The sequence below is a fragment of the Antennarius striatus genome, chromosome 5 (assembly GCF_040054535.1).
Source record: "Antennarius striatus isolate MH-2024 chromosome 5, ASM4005453v1, whole genome shotgun sequence".
Lineage (NCBI taxonomy): Eukaryota > Metazoa > Chordata > Actinopteri > Lophiiformes > Antennariidae > Antennarius > Antennarius striatus.
The window spans coordinates 20,371,963-20,389,642 of NC_090780.1; the positions used below are offsets into that span (position 1 = coordinate 20,371,963).

Genomic DNA, 17,680 nt, shown 5'->3' on the forward strand with positions numbered 1-17,680 from the left:
AATTTAAACCATGCAGTTTCTAGCTGTAATTTACACTTATAATTCATTTACAACCTGCATTGCATTCTAGCAGTGGAGCAGGCATGCAGAGCACTCTTCCACCCATCTGGAGGGACTTGGTTCAGTGTCTCGCCTAAGGACACTTTCCCAAGGATCTGTGGATTAAACTATGAACCCTGTAATTAGTGGACAACCTATTCTACCTCCTGCAAATAAATGTGATGCTAATTAAATTGTTTATATAGTGTAGTTGTTATTCAAGTAGGAAATGTGTGTGCGCGCAGTCCCGTTTGTAGGACTGAGCTGCTCTGGATAATTACAGTGCACAGAGAATTTGTGGGCAAAGTTAATAAACCCTGCATGTGTGGGTTCATGTGCTGATAAACATGGTGTTTTAATGTGACCCATTTGCACAGATTCTCACGGTATTCTGGAGGTATTTCAGAACAGTGCAACAGCAGGGACAGCCCACCTTAAAAAAATACATCAAATATTTGATGAGTAACATTATGTTAGGATTGCAAAGGCTTTACTTTATTAAATGAAGTTTATCACACCAAACATGAAGTCACTCATGTCGTGATCCAAAGTGTCATCCAAAGTGCAAAAAAGCATTCTCAGTATTTTTTAAAATATTTATTCTCATAAATATCAATCAAGAATGACACAATACCAAAAAGACCAATTGTATTTATTTCTTGCCAACAAACGGGGGCGAATCTTCATTCTTATCTTTATTGTTCCAACCCAGTGACATCACTAACAGCATGAGTCAATTACAAAAAGAATCTGGTAGATCACAGATCAAACTGTTGGCTAGATTAAAAAATATGATAAGTATTCTATCGGCCCCTCCTTTCACCTCTGAATGAGGTAAGAGGTCACAGCATGCTCCCTCTTCCAAAGCGCCTCGCTGGCCAGCGCCGCGGCACACGCTGAGCCATTTACTCATTCAACTTCCAAACTGTCGCTTTCCATCCATCCCCAAACGCAACGCCCTCTTTGATTATCCGATTATCCAACCCCTCTCCACTCCCTCAATGTGTGTTTGTGTGTGTTCGCCTGTCACACTGAGTTAGACTTCCAGTGACTCGATGAACCCGGAAGTGAAACAAACTTCTTCCGAGATCATCGGCCGAGCTTGGCTTTTATTGGACCAACTACACACACGTGACTAAATCGCACATCAGGATTTATTTTTAAATAGAAAAACATCAAATAACTCAATCTAATTTATACAGCTTGGTTGTAATTATAATGTGTCGTCATCCGTTATTTTTCATGCTGATTTCATTAAGTCGCTATCCAACAAATTGTCTTCGCTGTTCATCCAAATAAAGATTGTTTGGCTTGGAAAATTCCAACCAACTAGAATTAAACTGGTTTGGTGTGTGTGTAGCATTATAACAAAAAAACATTTAACTTTATTCAAATTTAACTCTTTTTGTTCTTCGACATCTCACAGTGCTCCACCACCTGTGGAAGAGGCTTCAAATCCCGTAATGTGAGTTGTGTGACCGGTTCTGGCCGCACCACCTCTGAGGAAAACTGCCAGGTTGTGTCCCCAAAACCCAGCAAGCAGAGGCGCTGTCGAGGTGGACGATGTCCCAAGTGGAAGACCAGCAACTGGGGAGAGGTAGGACTTTTTTGACCCCGCCTAAAACACTCCCCAGCCCCTTCTGTTCTCATCCTGCCAGACATGTGTTTACTTTTTCCACTCCGTTACTTACTAGCTTGCTTTATGTGTGCACATGTGAGACATCTGCAAAGAAACCTGGCTGAAATTTCAGGCCCTTAACTAAGGCAGAGTGTTTTAATACGTATGGTGGTTGCAGTGAAGACCCGCAGATGCTGTTGAAGAGTTTGGAGGTAGAGTCCAGTGGGAATGGGATGTACAGACCTCTATATGCTTGTAAAAAGAGAGAATCCTGCTGTTGAGGAAATGATTATGAGTGAAAGAGGTCAACAACAACACACTGACAGGATCAACAGAGAAAACGATAAAGGGTAGGTCGGGCTAGTAGTGTGTGTGTGTGTGTGTGTGTGTGTGTGTGTGTTTGTGTGTGTGTGTGTGTGTGTGTGTGTGTGTGTGTGTGTGTGTGTGTGTGTGTGTGTGTGTGTGAGAGAGAGAGAGAGAGAGAGAGAGAGAGAGAGAGAGAGAGAGAGAGAGAGAGAGAGAGAGAGAGAGAGAGAGAGAGAGAGAGAGAGAGAGAGAGAGAGGTGTGTGTTTGAAGAAAAGAGAAGTGAACATTTAAAGTAGACAAGTAGATGGTGGGCGATCAGCGTCCCCAGCAGTTACTCCTTCCATCTTTGGGAAGCATCAAACAGATTCCAACACCACTATTCTCTTTTACTGCTCAAGCATCATCAATCACCTATTTTATATTTTCTTTCTCATTTTATACATTAATATTTTAGGCTTTCTTTGACAAGTAGCTTAAGAAGTTCAAAACAGAAGTGGGAAAAAAAGCAAATACCTATTAATTGTTAAAGGAAGTAATTTCATAATTATAAAGTTAGCAAAAATGAGCTATATTGGAACATGCTATCATGATGTCCTTATCTTGGTATGAAATGCTTAACTCTGGAAATAACAGTCTTACAGTATTACAGTATTACAGTCTTACTGCCTTGTAATAATACAGATAATCACAGTTAAAAATTTTGTAGGGCTCCAATGAAATGCATGCATCTACAACAGCCTCAGCCTTAAACTAATGAACCTGTGGTGGAACCCATCCAGGTCTCTGACGTCAGCTGAGCTTCACCATCTGGAGGCGTTCATCACTTCCCGCTCCCTGAGTCTGCAAACACACGAGCAGTCTTAATGGATCTCTCACTTGAGACATTCTCACGTTCATAAAAAGACCTCTGCACAAATGCCACAGCTGGGGCGACATGACTGGGATTATACTATTGTCAGACAAAGTCACCAGGGTACTGAATTGCTCACCATTCTATAAAAGTGCATCCACACTTCTGTTGTGTAGCGAGAGGAAAAAATCGCAGACACCCTGCACTCTTGTGAATAGCATTTACCCACCTGCGATCAGGCGTGGCTCCAGTTGTGTCACCTGAGGAATGTGTGGCGCTTCTGTTCATCGATGTGATTTTTGTTTTTGATTAAATTAAGCTAATTATTAAAAACAAAGAATAAACCAAATGTTGTTTTTGTATGAAAAAAAAATACCTAATCAAATTTGCACATGGACACCGTAGTGGGTTGTATAAATGATCATAGATGCATTATGTTGCATGAACATGCAGGTGGTTCAGAATCCTCAATGAGTAGAAAACAGATTCCTCTTTCCAGGATCCAGATTGTTCATATTTCAGTAGAAAAACACCAGGATGAATCAGTACTGAAACAAAGCACATAAGTTAAATATGAGCATGCAGGCATTAAGGAGAGACACTTAACAATATGTTAAATACATATCTCAATACTAAATACTCCATACACTAAGCCTTGAGTTTAACACATTTGAATCATTAATATACATTTTCATATACAGGTATAATATGCGGACTGATACTGGAAGTCAAGGGAATGTGATTATAAATGCTTGTGTAGTCCAAAAAATCATGAGACACGAGGCGACATTTAAATGGAAAATAAATGTATAGGATATCTAAAAATATGGTTAATATGTTTATTATACATAATAAAGTAAATTGATAAAGAAAATTCTGCCTTTAGTCATAGATATTCTTTTTAGTCATAGATATTCTTTTTAGTCATAGATATTCTCTAATTACATGCTGTGTCTCCGCGATACAGCAGTAATACCATTAAATTTAGCAATAAAAGTAACTGTTACTGCATATTCTTACAGCTTTACGTTAATAATAACATTTTGCATGCTTAAACGGTGCAGTAAACAGCAGCGCTTACCGGTACTTGTTCTGCTTCTCAGTGTTCAGCATCTTGTGGTGACGGCGTCCAGAGACGGGACGTGTTCTGCCAGGTCGGAGCGCGTCGGAGCGCGCTGGAGAGCAGCTGCGCCCTGCGCTCCAGACCCGCGTCCAGCCAGAGCTGCCGGGTCAGCGAATGTCCGTCCCGTTACCGGTGGAGAGAGGGAGAGTGGCAGACGGTAAGCAGAGGAAGTCCTGAATGTTGTACATGTAAAAAAAAAAAAAAAAAACAACCACACACACACACACGCACGCACACTCACAACCCCAAACCAGACTTCATACGTCTGTGTCTCTACGCGGGCGGGGATGAATTGTTGGTGTCCATTGTGCTGACGTCTGAGTCCCTGTTTGAATCAGGACGAGGGGAGGAGGAGAGGAGCTGCGTGGCCCTGATGAAAATCAGATGATCAAACTTATTTTTTTTTCCCGACAAACCTTAAGACCTGTAATAAAACGAGTGACTGCGCTGATTGGCTGATTCTCCAAATGGACAAGTTTCTCACAGGCGTCGCTTCGTTTGTCTGTCAGCAGGATTAGAAAAGCTTTCTGAGGGATGTTTTCGTGAAACTTGGTGGGAACAGCGAGCAACTGTAAGACTTTAATAGGCCCGAATAAGAGGCGCGTCTGGGACCCCCCCCCCTTTTTTTTTTTAATTAAACTTGGCAAAATAGAGTCGATTTGTCATTTAGTCAAGGGTGGGGCAGACAGTATGCCATGGAGAAAAGTGGGAAACACCCAAAAGAAGAAACCATTGAATTTTGGGATAGATCTTGTTTGAGGAAAGACGCTTACTGTAAAACTACTAAAATCCTGAAGGCAGCCACTTTACGAGTGTAAAATTATTCAATGTGTGTGTGTGTGTGTGTGTGTGTGTATGTGTGTGTCTCTATCTATCTATCTATCTATCTATCTATCTATCTATCTATCTATCTATCTATCTATCTATCTATCTATCTATCCATCCATCCATCCATCCATCCATCCATCCATCCATCCATCTATCTATCTATCTCTCTCTCTCTCTATATATATATATATATATACACACACACACACACACACACACATATACAGTATATACATACATATACGTATATACTGTATATATGTGCATGTATATATATATACTGTATATATGTTGTGTATATATATATATATATATACACATATATTTTAGAGTAATTTAATTCCAATACAGTGCACCGTCGCGCATTCGCGCATCCACCTTTGCTACTCATCGCGGATTTTTGGTAGGCAGTCACGTGATACCGTACGCGCATTCTATTGGCTGACGGCATCCGGAAGTGCGCTCCATTCCGTGAGTCTCGGACTTAAGTGAGACACAACAGTGTTTTAAATATTTGATAAGAGTGTGGGAAAAGGTAATACAGATAGAAGGTGGTTTAATATCAGTATGGGGAGGGGTCATACAAATTTAATTTACCATAAATAATAAGATAAAAATTCCGCTATATGGCGGAAATCGTTAATCGTGTGTGGTTCCTGGAACACATTAACCGTGAGGAACGAGGGCGCACTGTAGACTCTTTTCACAGGTTAAAGTGGGTGGATCTTATCTTACAGCAGGTACAGCTGTGAACCAATCAGAATAAAGCAACACTCATTATTCAGTTATCTTCTAAGCCGCTTCTGCTGTCGCTGGGTGCTGGAGCCTATCCCAGCCGACTGGAGATGTGAGGCGGGGGACACTCCGGGCGTGATGCCAGTGCACCGCAGAGCTACACTCACAGTGGTCCCTCGTTACTCGCAGTTAATGCGTTTCAGGACCACTTGCAAATAACGAAAATCCGCAATATTGCGACAAAGTAATTTTTTTTTTAACTGTAATTTAAATGTTTATTAACCCTCCCCATACTGATATTAAACCACTATCTGTCTGTCTTACCTTTTCCCACACTGTTATAGATTGTTTAAAGTGCTTTTAAGTGTTTCTTTAATACATGGAAGTGCACTGCGGTCCGTGAGTCTTGGAACGCAGTGCACTTCCGGATGCTATCAGCCAATAGAATGCGCGTACGGTATCACGTGGCTTCCTACTAAAAATCTGCGATTAGGTGGAGCCGGGCATCTTGAAGCGCGAATGCGCGAGGGGGATTACTGTATACACGCACACACTCACATCTACGGTCAATTTGGGACCGGTTGATTGGAGGTGACAGAAAGCCAGAGAACCCGCAGAGAACCCATGCAGACACAGGGAGAACATGCAAACTCCGTACACTCGAACCCGCAACGGTCTTGCTGTGTGAAGACAGCGCTACCCACTGCGCCACCGTGCCACCCATGAAGCACTAGTTGACTCTCAATATAATGACAGTTTTTGACCTCTCTGAAAAAATGAATTAGATTTTTTTTTAAATTAAACCTCCTATCATTAATAGCTGAGGATGCATTTCTTGATTTTTTATTGGTTGCGTATTTTGTCAACAACTTGATGCAACTTAGGGTTTTTTTTTACATGTAGTATTGAATATCAAAGTTTCTGAATGTTATTTACTATGTCCCCTATAAAAGATACCTGCTGCAGTCATACCTGGGCTATTTTGAATATGTTTATTCCTGCTGTGAAACTTTCAGAGATCTTCTTCAGGCTAGAGGCTACAGATTCCTGTTGAAAGTTGACATTTTTAGAACTGACGGCTGCAGCAGGAGGTTCTTCTTCACGAGTGATTTTGTATGTGGGTCACCAAACAGCATGAAATGTCTCTTCAGAAGGAGTCTAATTAGTCTGGAGTTGTGTTAGGAGCTCTATACTTCTAGTTAACAAGTGGAGGCAATCTTTGAGGACAGTTCACCTGGCAGGACTGCTTTTGTGCTTTGGTCAATTTTATTTAGAGTTAAAAGAAATGTGCTTTGATTATATTTTCTACAAATAAAAGTATTGAAGTAGCACCTTTTTGCTATTTAGGGATTTCAAGGAGTTTTTTCTGTTTCCATGGCTACAGATTGGATGTTGGTTCATTGTGATCTTTGGCCTTTCTTTGTGGAGTACATCTCAAGTGATTCGTGGTGTGATTTTTGCATTTTGTTTTTCACAAAACTTTATGCACACGGCAACAAAGCACAGAAGAGTAGCTCTTTGCTATTTGGGAACTTTTATCGATTCTACTCTTTGTTTTTGTTTCCATGGTGACAATGCTTTTTAGCTTATTCAACTTTTCAGGTTGGGACAAAACTTTATAAATATAATAAAAATTGTCAGAAAACCATATGTACATATCTCACATGTATTAGAGAGACATGATTACATATTTTGGGAATCTTAGCCATTGTATTTTTTGTTTATTTTATTTTGAAAAACGACATGCCACTCAATCCTGAGTTATTCCTGCTTGTTGGTCAGAGGGATTGACTGTATTTTGATCATCTGGTCTTGGAGGAAAGCCTGGATGTTAAGATTTTAGACAGTTGTTTACTGCTTGTGAATTTCAGCCATGACCTTTCATTAGGATCATCGTTGACATGAGCTGTAAACAGTTCCAGGAGTTAGAAGTTGTGGAATCTTTTCTTGGGACTTGACCGTGACTTTGATTCGGGCTTCTCTTCTTCATCACAAAATCCTCTCCTCCCAGCTCTTATCCACTGTTTTGACATCTTTACGCTGAAAGCCCCGGCGCTGCTGTCGACACAGATCAGTCTGCTCATCATCGTTTTTCGTCTGCATCAGTGATTATTGGGAATCCTTCCTTGTTGCTCTCGTAGTCTCCTGTTTGTAACTGGACATATATCCTTACATATTTAAGTCAATTTAATGCAAATTATTACATCTTTTTCAGACTATAGGGATGTCATAATGTTTTTCCTAATATGGGAGCGACACAGGGGTTTTTCCTCTTTGTAAACGGCTGCCCTTTTCTCCACTTCAGTGCAGTAAGTCATGTGGAGCGGGTCATCGACGGCGAGGCCTGCAGTGTGTGGATAGTGACCAACATGAGGTCCATGAGATGTACTGTGTGAACCAGATCAGACCTCCAGACATAGAGAGCTGCAACACCCATGCCTGTGAGTTAATCTGGATCACAGGGGAGTGGACCGAGGTGAGAGGCAAAGGCAGTTTGATCTGAAATTGTGATGTCCCATTAAAGGCTTTGAGCTGTTTGCTCTTAGCAGGAAATATTTTCATTCTTCTGAATCTATATTTGACATTCAAGTGGTGCAAAACTGTCAGTAATCACTTGTGTTTTCTGATTTTATTCATTTCTCCTCCCCTCCAGTGTTCATCCAGCTGTGGTCAGGGGTACCGCCAGCGTCTGGTCTCCTGCAGCGAGGTGCATGTTGAGAATGACAACTATGAATACAGCCATCAGTCTTTGTCCAACTGCCCTGGCACGCCCCCTGAAAGCTACATGCCCTGTAATCTGGACCCCTGCCCACCACCGCAGGAGTGGAGGGTTGGAATCTGGGGACAGGTGAGGGGATCCATGGTTCTCAGCATTTTGTCAAAATGGAAAAGCACGTATGTAGTTGTAGTTTCCTTAAATATATCTATGAGATCTCTAGAATGAAAGATGCCATGATTCAATGAGACTGATCGGAAGGCTAAGATAAGATAAGATAAGATAAGATAAGATAAGATAAGATAAGATAAGATCTAACTTTGCTAACTGTAATATACTTTCCATATTATGAAATTCTCTGCCAAAATGAGTTTTATCTTATAAAAATGACTGAAAATACATCAACAAGGTAACTCAGCAATCCATATGTTTTGTGTGTATTTTAAATTTGCACATGAAAAACAAAAAAAACAAAAACCAAGAAGAGCACAAAAATGAATTCTGCTCAAATGAGCAAACGAGACAATCAAATTTATTACATTTCCATCTCATTTTCTCGCGTCAAGGAAGTTTTATTGGTGTTGTTACAATTACATCACCTTATTTTAGCCTTTTTTGCACAATCAATTGTCTTGATTTTCTTCTCCCCTCCAGTGCTCAGTGAGCTGCGGTGATGGTGTAATGGAGAGGATGGTGCAGTGTTTGGCAGCAGATGGACAGGAAAATAATAGGTGCACTTGGGAGAACAAGCCAGAGGCTAGAAAAGTCTGCAAAAATCCAAGTTGTAAGTATTGCAGGAAACCCTCTGCTCTTATAACAAAGGCTAAGGCTATCAGGACCACATACAGGCCACATGAATGCCAGTTTCAGGTATTGCTTGCCTTGATCCAGTCATCTCAGAGATTTGGCCTCTAGTGAAAAATTTATGGTCTGAGGCGAGCATCAGAGATTGCTCAGGGTATTTATTTCCCTACGGTAAGACGGAGCTTCAAAGAGTGAGCGGCTTTTCATTTTCTTTGATTCGATGCATCAATTTGCCACACTTTGCTCGCCCCTTGAAGTTTTTGTGTGCGTGCACTCACTTGTGTGAGTGTACAGCCGTACAGAGTACTTTCCCCTTTGTTAAACCATGGTGTACTGTGATAAAACATTGCAGCACCCGACTTATATCATGTTCTTTTTTGTCTCGAAGGCCATTTGCCCTCTAGTTGTGGAGAGGTCCAGACCCTGAATGGTCCCCTCCCAGACAGCGAATATCTTCTCAATATTCAAGGAAAAACGCTCAAGGTAGGATTTTTACGATGTCTTTACAGTTCAAATCCCACACAAAGCAGGAACATTATGAAACATGTCAATAAAAGCAGAATGTGAGGATTATTTTACCAAATAGGTCTTCCATGATTTCCAATAGTCAGTCCGTCTCAGATGAGCTCGGATCGGTGGAGGACTGCTGTGTTTCTGGGTGTTATCATGTATGGGTTGTGCAGGAAAGAAGGTTTTCCTGTGTGACTCACTATTCGTCTGTTCTGCATAAGCGACTTTGTCGTGAATATGAAATTCTGCTGAGTACATTCATTTCAAGGAGATTAGCGTGATCCAGAACTTCAGAGCTTTTATCCTCTATTAACCTCCAGTGATGAAACACAAAAGCGAGAAAGTCAAGCCCATGCGTAGCGAGGAGTTATAATATTCCAAAACAGTGTCACCAAAGAGGGCGACCAGAGAGTTGAGTTCTCGGTTTGAAAAGAGCCACAACCAGAGCATGTGGACAATGATAGCTTTGTCTTGCACAAAAGGTTTTTTGCATTGGTGTAAATATGGGATAATTGCACTTTGGACATATTTGCTTTGGAAGATCCCATTGTTTACGACTGAATTGAAATTATCTCTGTCTGTTTTATTTACAAAGTATTCCTACTGATTTGGAATTGGTCTGATAGCACACTTTATGAGGCCAGAACAGCTTTTATTTAAAAGGGGAGATGGAGATGTTCTGGCTTTGTTTAAAGACAAACCCTGAAAGAAGTATTTGCTGCAGTGTTGGTGAAACTGCAGATGTGCCCGACTGCTTAAAATTCATCTGTTGTGTTCAGCACATTTTGAACTATTTCTTTTTGTCTGTATGTGCGAGGTGACACACAGGTACAGAGCATGTCATCACACAGTGATTCTTTTATTTGTTATCCTAACACGCTGTCCTCTGCTGTTCTTCCTTCCCATCATTATTGTCCTTCTACGTCTACACTCTACATTCCCTTTTATTCTCTAATATCCTTTCACTTCCTTCCACTACCTTCGCTGTTGCCTCCCATCTCCTCCTCTGTGTGGTGACCCCATCTCCTCCTCTGTGTGGTGACTCCATTTCCTCCTCCTTGCCACCTTCTCCTCAGGTCTACTGTGCAGAAATGCAGACAGATACTCCGCAAGAGTATATCTCCTTGATGGCTGCAGAAGGGGAGAATTTCTCAGAGATCTTTGGCTACAGGTAAACACTGAACAGGATGAAGACAACAGATGGTTCGACTCTAGTTTGACTTTTCGAGTTTTGCAGGCTCAATGACCCTACCCAGTGCCCAGCCAATGGTTCCAGAAGAGAGGACTGCGACTGTCGGAGAGATTACACCACTGCTGGCATCACCACCTTCTCCAAAGTCCGTCTAGACATCAGCAAAATGAACATCATCAGTAAGTGTCCGATGCACACAAAGGCATACACAACTGTATCAAGATACGAATCCGTCGCATCCTACTTGATGGTTTGTTGGTTTATGTTCTTGTCCAGCTACAGATTGGAAGTTTGCTTTTACTCATGAAGGCAAGAGTGTTCCGTTTGCTACAGCTGGAGACTGTTACAGCGCAGCACGGTGTCCACAGGTGAGAACAACAGTGATATGTCGTGATGTAATATATTGCTTTATCGTTAAGTCTTGGTGCTCATTACACTTGCACTTATCCTGTTAGTTCTTCTATGACTGTTCTTCAGTTAAAAAAATGTGACTAATTTCCATCCTTTTAGAGCCTTTGGAATATTTTAGGTAAAAGCACAAAGTACATATTCCTTAAACATCTGGAACCTTAGAAGTTCTCACATATCGTAGGTCTGTCACATTATTAGATTTTCACGCTGATTATATCAGTACTGTGTGTGGATCTCCTCAACAGGAGGCAGCAGGTGAATGCTTCTACTTCTCATGTCTGATCTGATAATTCTACACTAGCATTTGTACAATGCTTTAGTTGTAATTTCTCATTTTGTGTGATATCCAGTGATACTCATGATTCAGTTAACACCTTCTTTTGCTTTATTTCTGCTGATGGAAGTAAACCAGTCTCTGTATTGAAGAAAACAGTGTGTAATGTTTTATGAATATTTAAGTATAATTCTATGTGACATTTGTTTGTCTGTCTGTTTTTATCTTTTATCAGGGTCAGTTCAGAATCAACCTCTCAGGGACAGGCTTCAGGGTGTCTGACGACACCTCGTGGATCTCACAGGGCAATAATGCGGTGGCTGATGTCCAGAAATCACAGGTACCAGGATCATGTGCCTTATATATACTTTTATTTTGAAGTGTGGGATTTCCTTCCCTTTACTCATGTCCGCTTGACTTCAGTACATTTGGTGGTCATAGTTCCGTACAGGTTCTGTATTACCAGCTTCGTTTCTTCCCCTTAAATTTACTCCTGTCCCTCTTTGGGCGGTGGATCCCCTTTTTTGGACGAGAGATAGAGCTGGGAACGTCTTTTTGGCTGAGCAACAGGAGTTGTTTGCGATGCCAAAAAAAAAAAAAGATGACAGTCTTTTATCCATCTGGCCCACGCCAGCTGTTTTAAAGAAAGCCAGGTTGTGAATTCTGGATGAAGAACGGGTACTTCAGGGGACATCAGACAAACCACTCACCTCATGCTGCAGCTGACATGTTGCAGCACAGGACTGTGGGTATAAATGTCAGCCATAATTTAACTCATGTTTCTTATCATTTGCATTACCTCAAACTTTACCACAGGCAAATGGAGTTAGTCAAGTGCTCATTCTTACTTTTTGCCTTAATGTTGAAAGTGGTTACCCCCGGTGAAAATGAAAAAATAATTTCAGAGCCCCAAAAACAAGCCTGTATCATTATAAAACTATAATAAAAATGTAAGAAACAGTTTTTTTTTCTTGACGGATCCTTCAAAATAGCATCTGCCACTTTGTATCACTAGTTTTTAAAAAAGGTCCCTTGACTGTAAGACAGAAAAATTCAAGCAAAATGTGAACGGATCTTTAGAAAACGTTCCTTATGGGAGATCAGTACTGATGTTATCAAACTTGTGTCCACAGGATGGCAGCAGAGTGTCAGGAATGTGTGGAGGATACTGTGGCAAGTGTGCACCGTCCTCTGGCTCCAGCCTGGCTGTGACTGTGGAATCCATCTGACATCACAAGACAGGTGTGGCAAACTTTTAAAATATAAAAGCAATAATTTTATTAAATAAAGACATAATGTGTAATCTGGATTAAGATTCAGCTGTTCAATCCAATTTCAAAACACACAAGTAAAATTAGCATTCGTGTTTTATTTTTCATATATAAACTAGGTTTATTCTTCCAGTTTTTAAAACAACAATTCCATAGTTTCTATTGTGTCTTTTTTTTCATAGCATTGGTTTCATTCATCTCAGCGGTCATCGTCAGGTCTTGGTTTGGTCGAAACGTCCCTCCTTTGTGGTGCTGCAACCAAGTTACAGATCAGATCCGCCCATTGCATCCAATGCATGACGTCTTAAACCCCTGTGTGTGTATAGTGTAAATGAATCTGTTGTAAGTACTGTATATAGCAAGTTAATACTTATTTATTGTACTCCATTTTTTTTGTGTTGTAATATGATTTTTACTGTGTTGTCAAGAGCAAGCGCCGCACAGTTGTCATTTTATCAGATTTACGCCAGATTGTTTTTTCTAACTCAGAGCTTGTAGCACGTCCCGCCACAGGCAATGTCTAACAGCCATTTATTTTTTTATCAAGATCAATTATGATAGCTGTAATTAGTTTATTACAATATTTTTATCATTTCTGTGCGGTGTTTCCAATCAGTAAGTCTTTTTCTTATACCTTTACATCTTCTGGCAAGACACATTTACACACAATTCTCCCGAGGAAACCACGTTTCTATGCTGTGGGCCTCTAAAAAACTCCTCAAGGAATGTATTTCTTGGTCAGGCCTGACGCCCTTCCAACCTCCAGATGACTGGATTGTGGTCATTCTTCTCCACCTGTGTGTCTCCAGCTGTTATCTACAGCTGCAGGTCTTCATACGAGCTTAGTAACTAGTGAGTGCCAGTATTAGCTGCAATAAGAACACACTGCAGAAACAAAGTGTTGCTCACATGACTGCAGCCTCTCTAAATCTTTGGAAGAGCAACTGTGAGACAGTTAGGGGTGTGATAATAAGGTTAGAAAGAAGTGTGTGCATGATGAAACAGAGTCCAAACCTTGGGAAGAAGTGAGACGTTTACCCCCCCCACAGACACACACAAACACACACACACTGCAGTGCAACACATAGGTACGTACACACTGGAACACATGACTGGATCAAGAAGGAGACTGTAAGTTATGAGCGCTGTAGAGATTCTGCTGCTAAGCATCAGAGAGAATCAAACCTCTCTGTGTTCCTGCGTATCTCTCAGGTAGCATGCAGTGGCCTGAAAGAGCCAGTAGCCATTAGCTTTTACAAAGCAGACAGGGTGTTTTATCTGGAGCAACTTGAAAGAAAGACTTCACCGCATGCCAATAAAACCGTAGTGGATGCTCCAGAGGCGTAATCCGCTGGCCCAGCCGGGGAGATACTCATCAAACTGCTAAGCTCACGGGGCCCCACAGCGTGAGTCCTGACCATTGCCTTGTGTACCTCATTTTCCTCACTCCATCTTCGTTTTTATGGCGTCTGTCCAAACTGTAAAGGCTTTCATTTAGAACATTTTGATTTATTGTTTATCATGACATCAGGGTACTTTTTGTGTATTTGTGTGTATGTATATGTATATGTGTGTGTGAGAGAGTGAATGTGTGTGTATATACATGTATTCTCTTCATCCAGTTTGATGCAGTTTTGTAACCTTTACGCATACCAGAAGAATCCTGTCTAGAAGAAGAAATACTTTTTGTACTTTATTGAAGCTCTAACTGTGTGTTTGTTCGTGTGTGTGTGTGTGTGTGTGTGTGTGAGTGTGTGCGTGCGTGTGTGTGTGTGTGTGTCTATTATTATACATATTATATGTAACTGATTAGTAAGCCATATTTGCTTTTATAAGCCTCTCTGCATATGGTGCTATTTCAAATTCTCGTGTCATAATGAACACACTTCAGCCAAAGGAAAGTTCACAGCCTTAAACAACAACTACACAAGTAGGAAACTGATTCTAAAGACACAGAGAGGTGAATGGTTTTGTGTCTTGCGGCTACCACCGATGAATGCACCACTCATTGTGAATGTCAATGTAGTTTAGTCCACAGAAATCTCAGGTGTCATAAATGAAGGGATTATCTAGATATTGAAGTCTATTTATCTTTCTTTACTATTTTTTTTTCCACGTTTATCAATATTTGTAAATGTATTATTGAAGTTTTACAAAGCAAGATGTCCTTAAGATTCACTTTATAGGCGAATATTTATTTCTTTATGTGAATGTACATAAGCATTGTCCATGCAGTATCTCCATAAATTGATGGTCGTCAAGTTTCTTGTGTCGTCAGTGCATTTTTTTACGTGAATATCACATCCGGACTTTGTATCAGCAGAGTTTGGTGCTGATAAAGAGATCTCATGTTGTATGAGATCAAATAAGTCAGTGATTAGAAAAAAGGAAGATGGTTTTGTTTGTCTATAATTGATATAATAGTAATGTACCTAAATCCAGTTTGTCCTTGAAATTCTGAGCGAGTGTAACTCAAATCACCAGCGTTTCACGTGTACCTGCAAACATAGCAGTCTGGCTTGACAAGTTATTTTATGGCTCCAATCTGTTTTCTGTCTGCATACATAAATGCTTCATCAGGACATCTACCGGACTTGAACGGAGTCCTTTAGAGATAAATATAATTCACTGCTGAGTCTGTTCCATCAGACAAAAAAAGAAAATGATCCTTCGATAACATATTTTATCACCCAGACGGTTTTTACCACTCATTTAATATATAAATACTGGATCATTTAAAAATAATCTCAAACTGCACTCCGGTCACATCCACCCCTTCTCCTTCTATTTTCCTGTGCTGTGTATTAGACCACGGTTAGGGTTCCAGCTATTCTGGTTGCGTGACAAAATCCTGTTCCTATGTGCATGCCTCCAGCTAAGATTTAAGTCAACCGCAAAGAAACTTTCCCCTCTCGGCGGGAAACTTTAAGTTCAGCCTTTATAACAAATAGAAGCTTTAACAGGCAGAGCCTGATTCATTTCCTGGATCAACAAAAATAACCAGCAATGGTTTCCTATAATGTAGGGTTCTCTATCTACTTTAATCGTAAATAATGTCTGATAAAAAACTGTTTGTGTGTCGTGCTAACAAAAATAAATCATTTAAACACAAAGGAATTAACATTTGTGTGGAAATAACATTTATTTTCCTTTTAAAGAATTTAAAGGAACCATTGAGAAACCATGAAACTCCCTGCCTGCAGGCGGTTTGCTGCTGCAGTCTGACTGGGCAGACTTGGAGTATGTCACTGAGTCAGTCCACTGACACTGATATTTTTGACTACATGTGTTGCTGTGACATTACATTAGCTCCCTTTACTGCCATCCCATAATTATCAGATCGGGCTGCAGCGGTTATTTTTTAAAATAGCTTCGTGAATTCTCGTTGAGTTGTTAAGGTGTGGCTTTAGCTTTAAAATATAGTTAGTGTGGATTCAGCTGACTATTTTTTGCCTCAAAATTTGTCCTTACCTCCACAAAGTTTATTTTGTTATGCGTTTATTTATTTGTTCGTTTCTCAGCAGGATTTCGCAAAAACTACTGGATAATTTACAAAAAAAACAAAACCACAGATGTATGGGGCAGTCAGGTTTTTATTGTAAAGAGTGCAATGAAAGGAAATAGTGACCATAAAGACACACATCTGCATTCAGACTCAAATGACAATATATTTTAGGGCTTCCTGACTGCATCTTGTGAAACTTTGAAAATCAGGCTTGCAGTTATGACAAGGAGGTGAAGTCAGTTTCAGTGTGTTTCCATATCTTTTTTCAGGTTAGTAGAGAACGCTGTTTTCCTGCACTAATCTCTCCGGTCTCCTCACAGGGGATTAGCCCAGCGACCCAAGCAGAGGTTCACTTCAGGCTGTACTGGACATTCCCCAAAGTTCTGAACAGCATGTCCACCACCTTTCAAGCAGCTGCCCATTAAACCCAAATTGGCCCCAACAGACGTCTGCAGGTCTAAAGTTCCCCGGCAAGATATTTGAGATATGTGCACGGAGTTAGAAATCCTGGACTGTTTTTGTTTCCACACTGACAGCAGCAACAACAAAAAAAAAAGGAGCTTATCTCCATTTCTTCTTTTAGCTGTTTTTGATTCGGCCAACAGCGTCTGGGCTCTTAACTTGGGACTTAATGAGGTGAGTTTTAAAGTCACTTCCCTCACCATCATTATCAGCATCATGAAGGTGATCTAGGGTGACTTTGAACTGAGCCTCAATACGAAGCCTTAGGCCCATGCAGGCAAAAACATTTTACTGTCCAAATATAGAATATGTTTGGCATGTCCCTCATTCAAGGTTGTGTTTTGTTAGATGGTGAGTCAGCAATATACTGTATGAAAAACAGAAAGACGGGAAGGCTGAGATGCTGCTGCTCTGTGTGGTCTGCCTAAAACTAAATGATAGCACCTGATTCCTTGAGTATGAATGACTGCATCTGCAGAATTCCAGCTCCATCCCCCTATGTTAGGTAATTTAACCCATACTGGACCAGTCCAAATATGTTTTAATTTCAGAATTATGCACAAAATTATGCAAAAAATAATTAGAGTGTTTGATACTACCAAAAAAAAAAAAAGTCCTTATCTGGTAACGTGAAGAAATGATGATCCAGAACCTGCATCCAAATCTGGATCCACCTCTGAATTCCAAGATACCTCCTTACACAAAAATTTAATGAAAATCCGTTGATAGATTTTCACCACATCTTCCAAACAGGGAAACAAACAAACAACATCTCTCAGCCTCTAGTTGGTGGATCTAATAATAGCAAACTCTTTATGAAGAAGGGCTCGTTAAAAATGTTTATTTCCTCAATGATTACAGGGTCTGTTTGATTGGAGTTGGGCTCAGACTGGACGACAGAACACATCCATCCACGCTGTCATTTCGCACCACATCACTGGTTTTTATCGAAGCGTAATTACAGTTTGTCTCTGTTTAAAGAGCGGGTTTTTTTATTTATTTTTCCATTCCTCCATTGGCTGTGATGAAAAAGGG

At 40.5% G+C, this 17,680-nt stretch overlaps 1 protein-coding gene across 1 annotated transcript; it reads left to right on the plus strand.

The window, feature by feature from the left end:
* Positions 1–1,442: 1,442 nt before the first annotated feature.
* Positions 1,443–14,933, plus strand: LOC137595696 (A disintegrin and metalloproteinase with thrombospondin motifs 9-like). The gene is made up of 12 exons (XM_068315934.1): positions 1,443–1,636; positions 3,918–4,094; positions 7,806–7,976; positions 8,154–8,348; positions 8,871–9,000; positions 9,409–9,503; positions 10,607–10,701; positions 10,768–10,901; positions 10,999–11,090; positions 11,643–11,747; positions 12,541–12,649; positions 12,861–14,933. Exons 3-11 carry the CDS (start codon positions 7,884–7,886, stop codon positions 12,634–12,636), a joined length of 1,035 nt encoding a protein of 344 aa, XP_068172035.1. The 5' UTR covers positions 1,443–1,636; positions 3,918–4,094; positions 7,806–7,883; the 3' UTR covers positions 12,637–12,649; positions 12,861–14,933.
* The last annotated feature ends 2,747 nt before the right edge of the window (positions 14,934–17,680 follow it).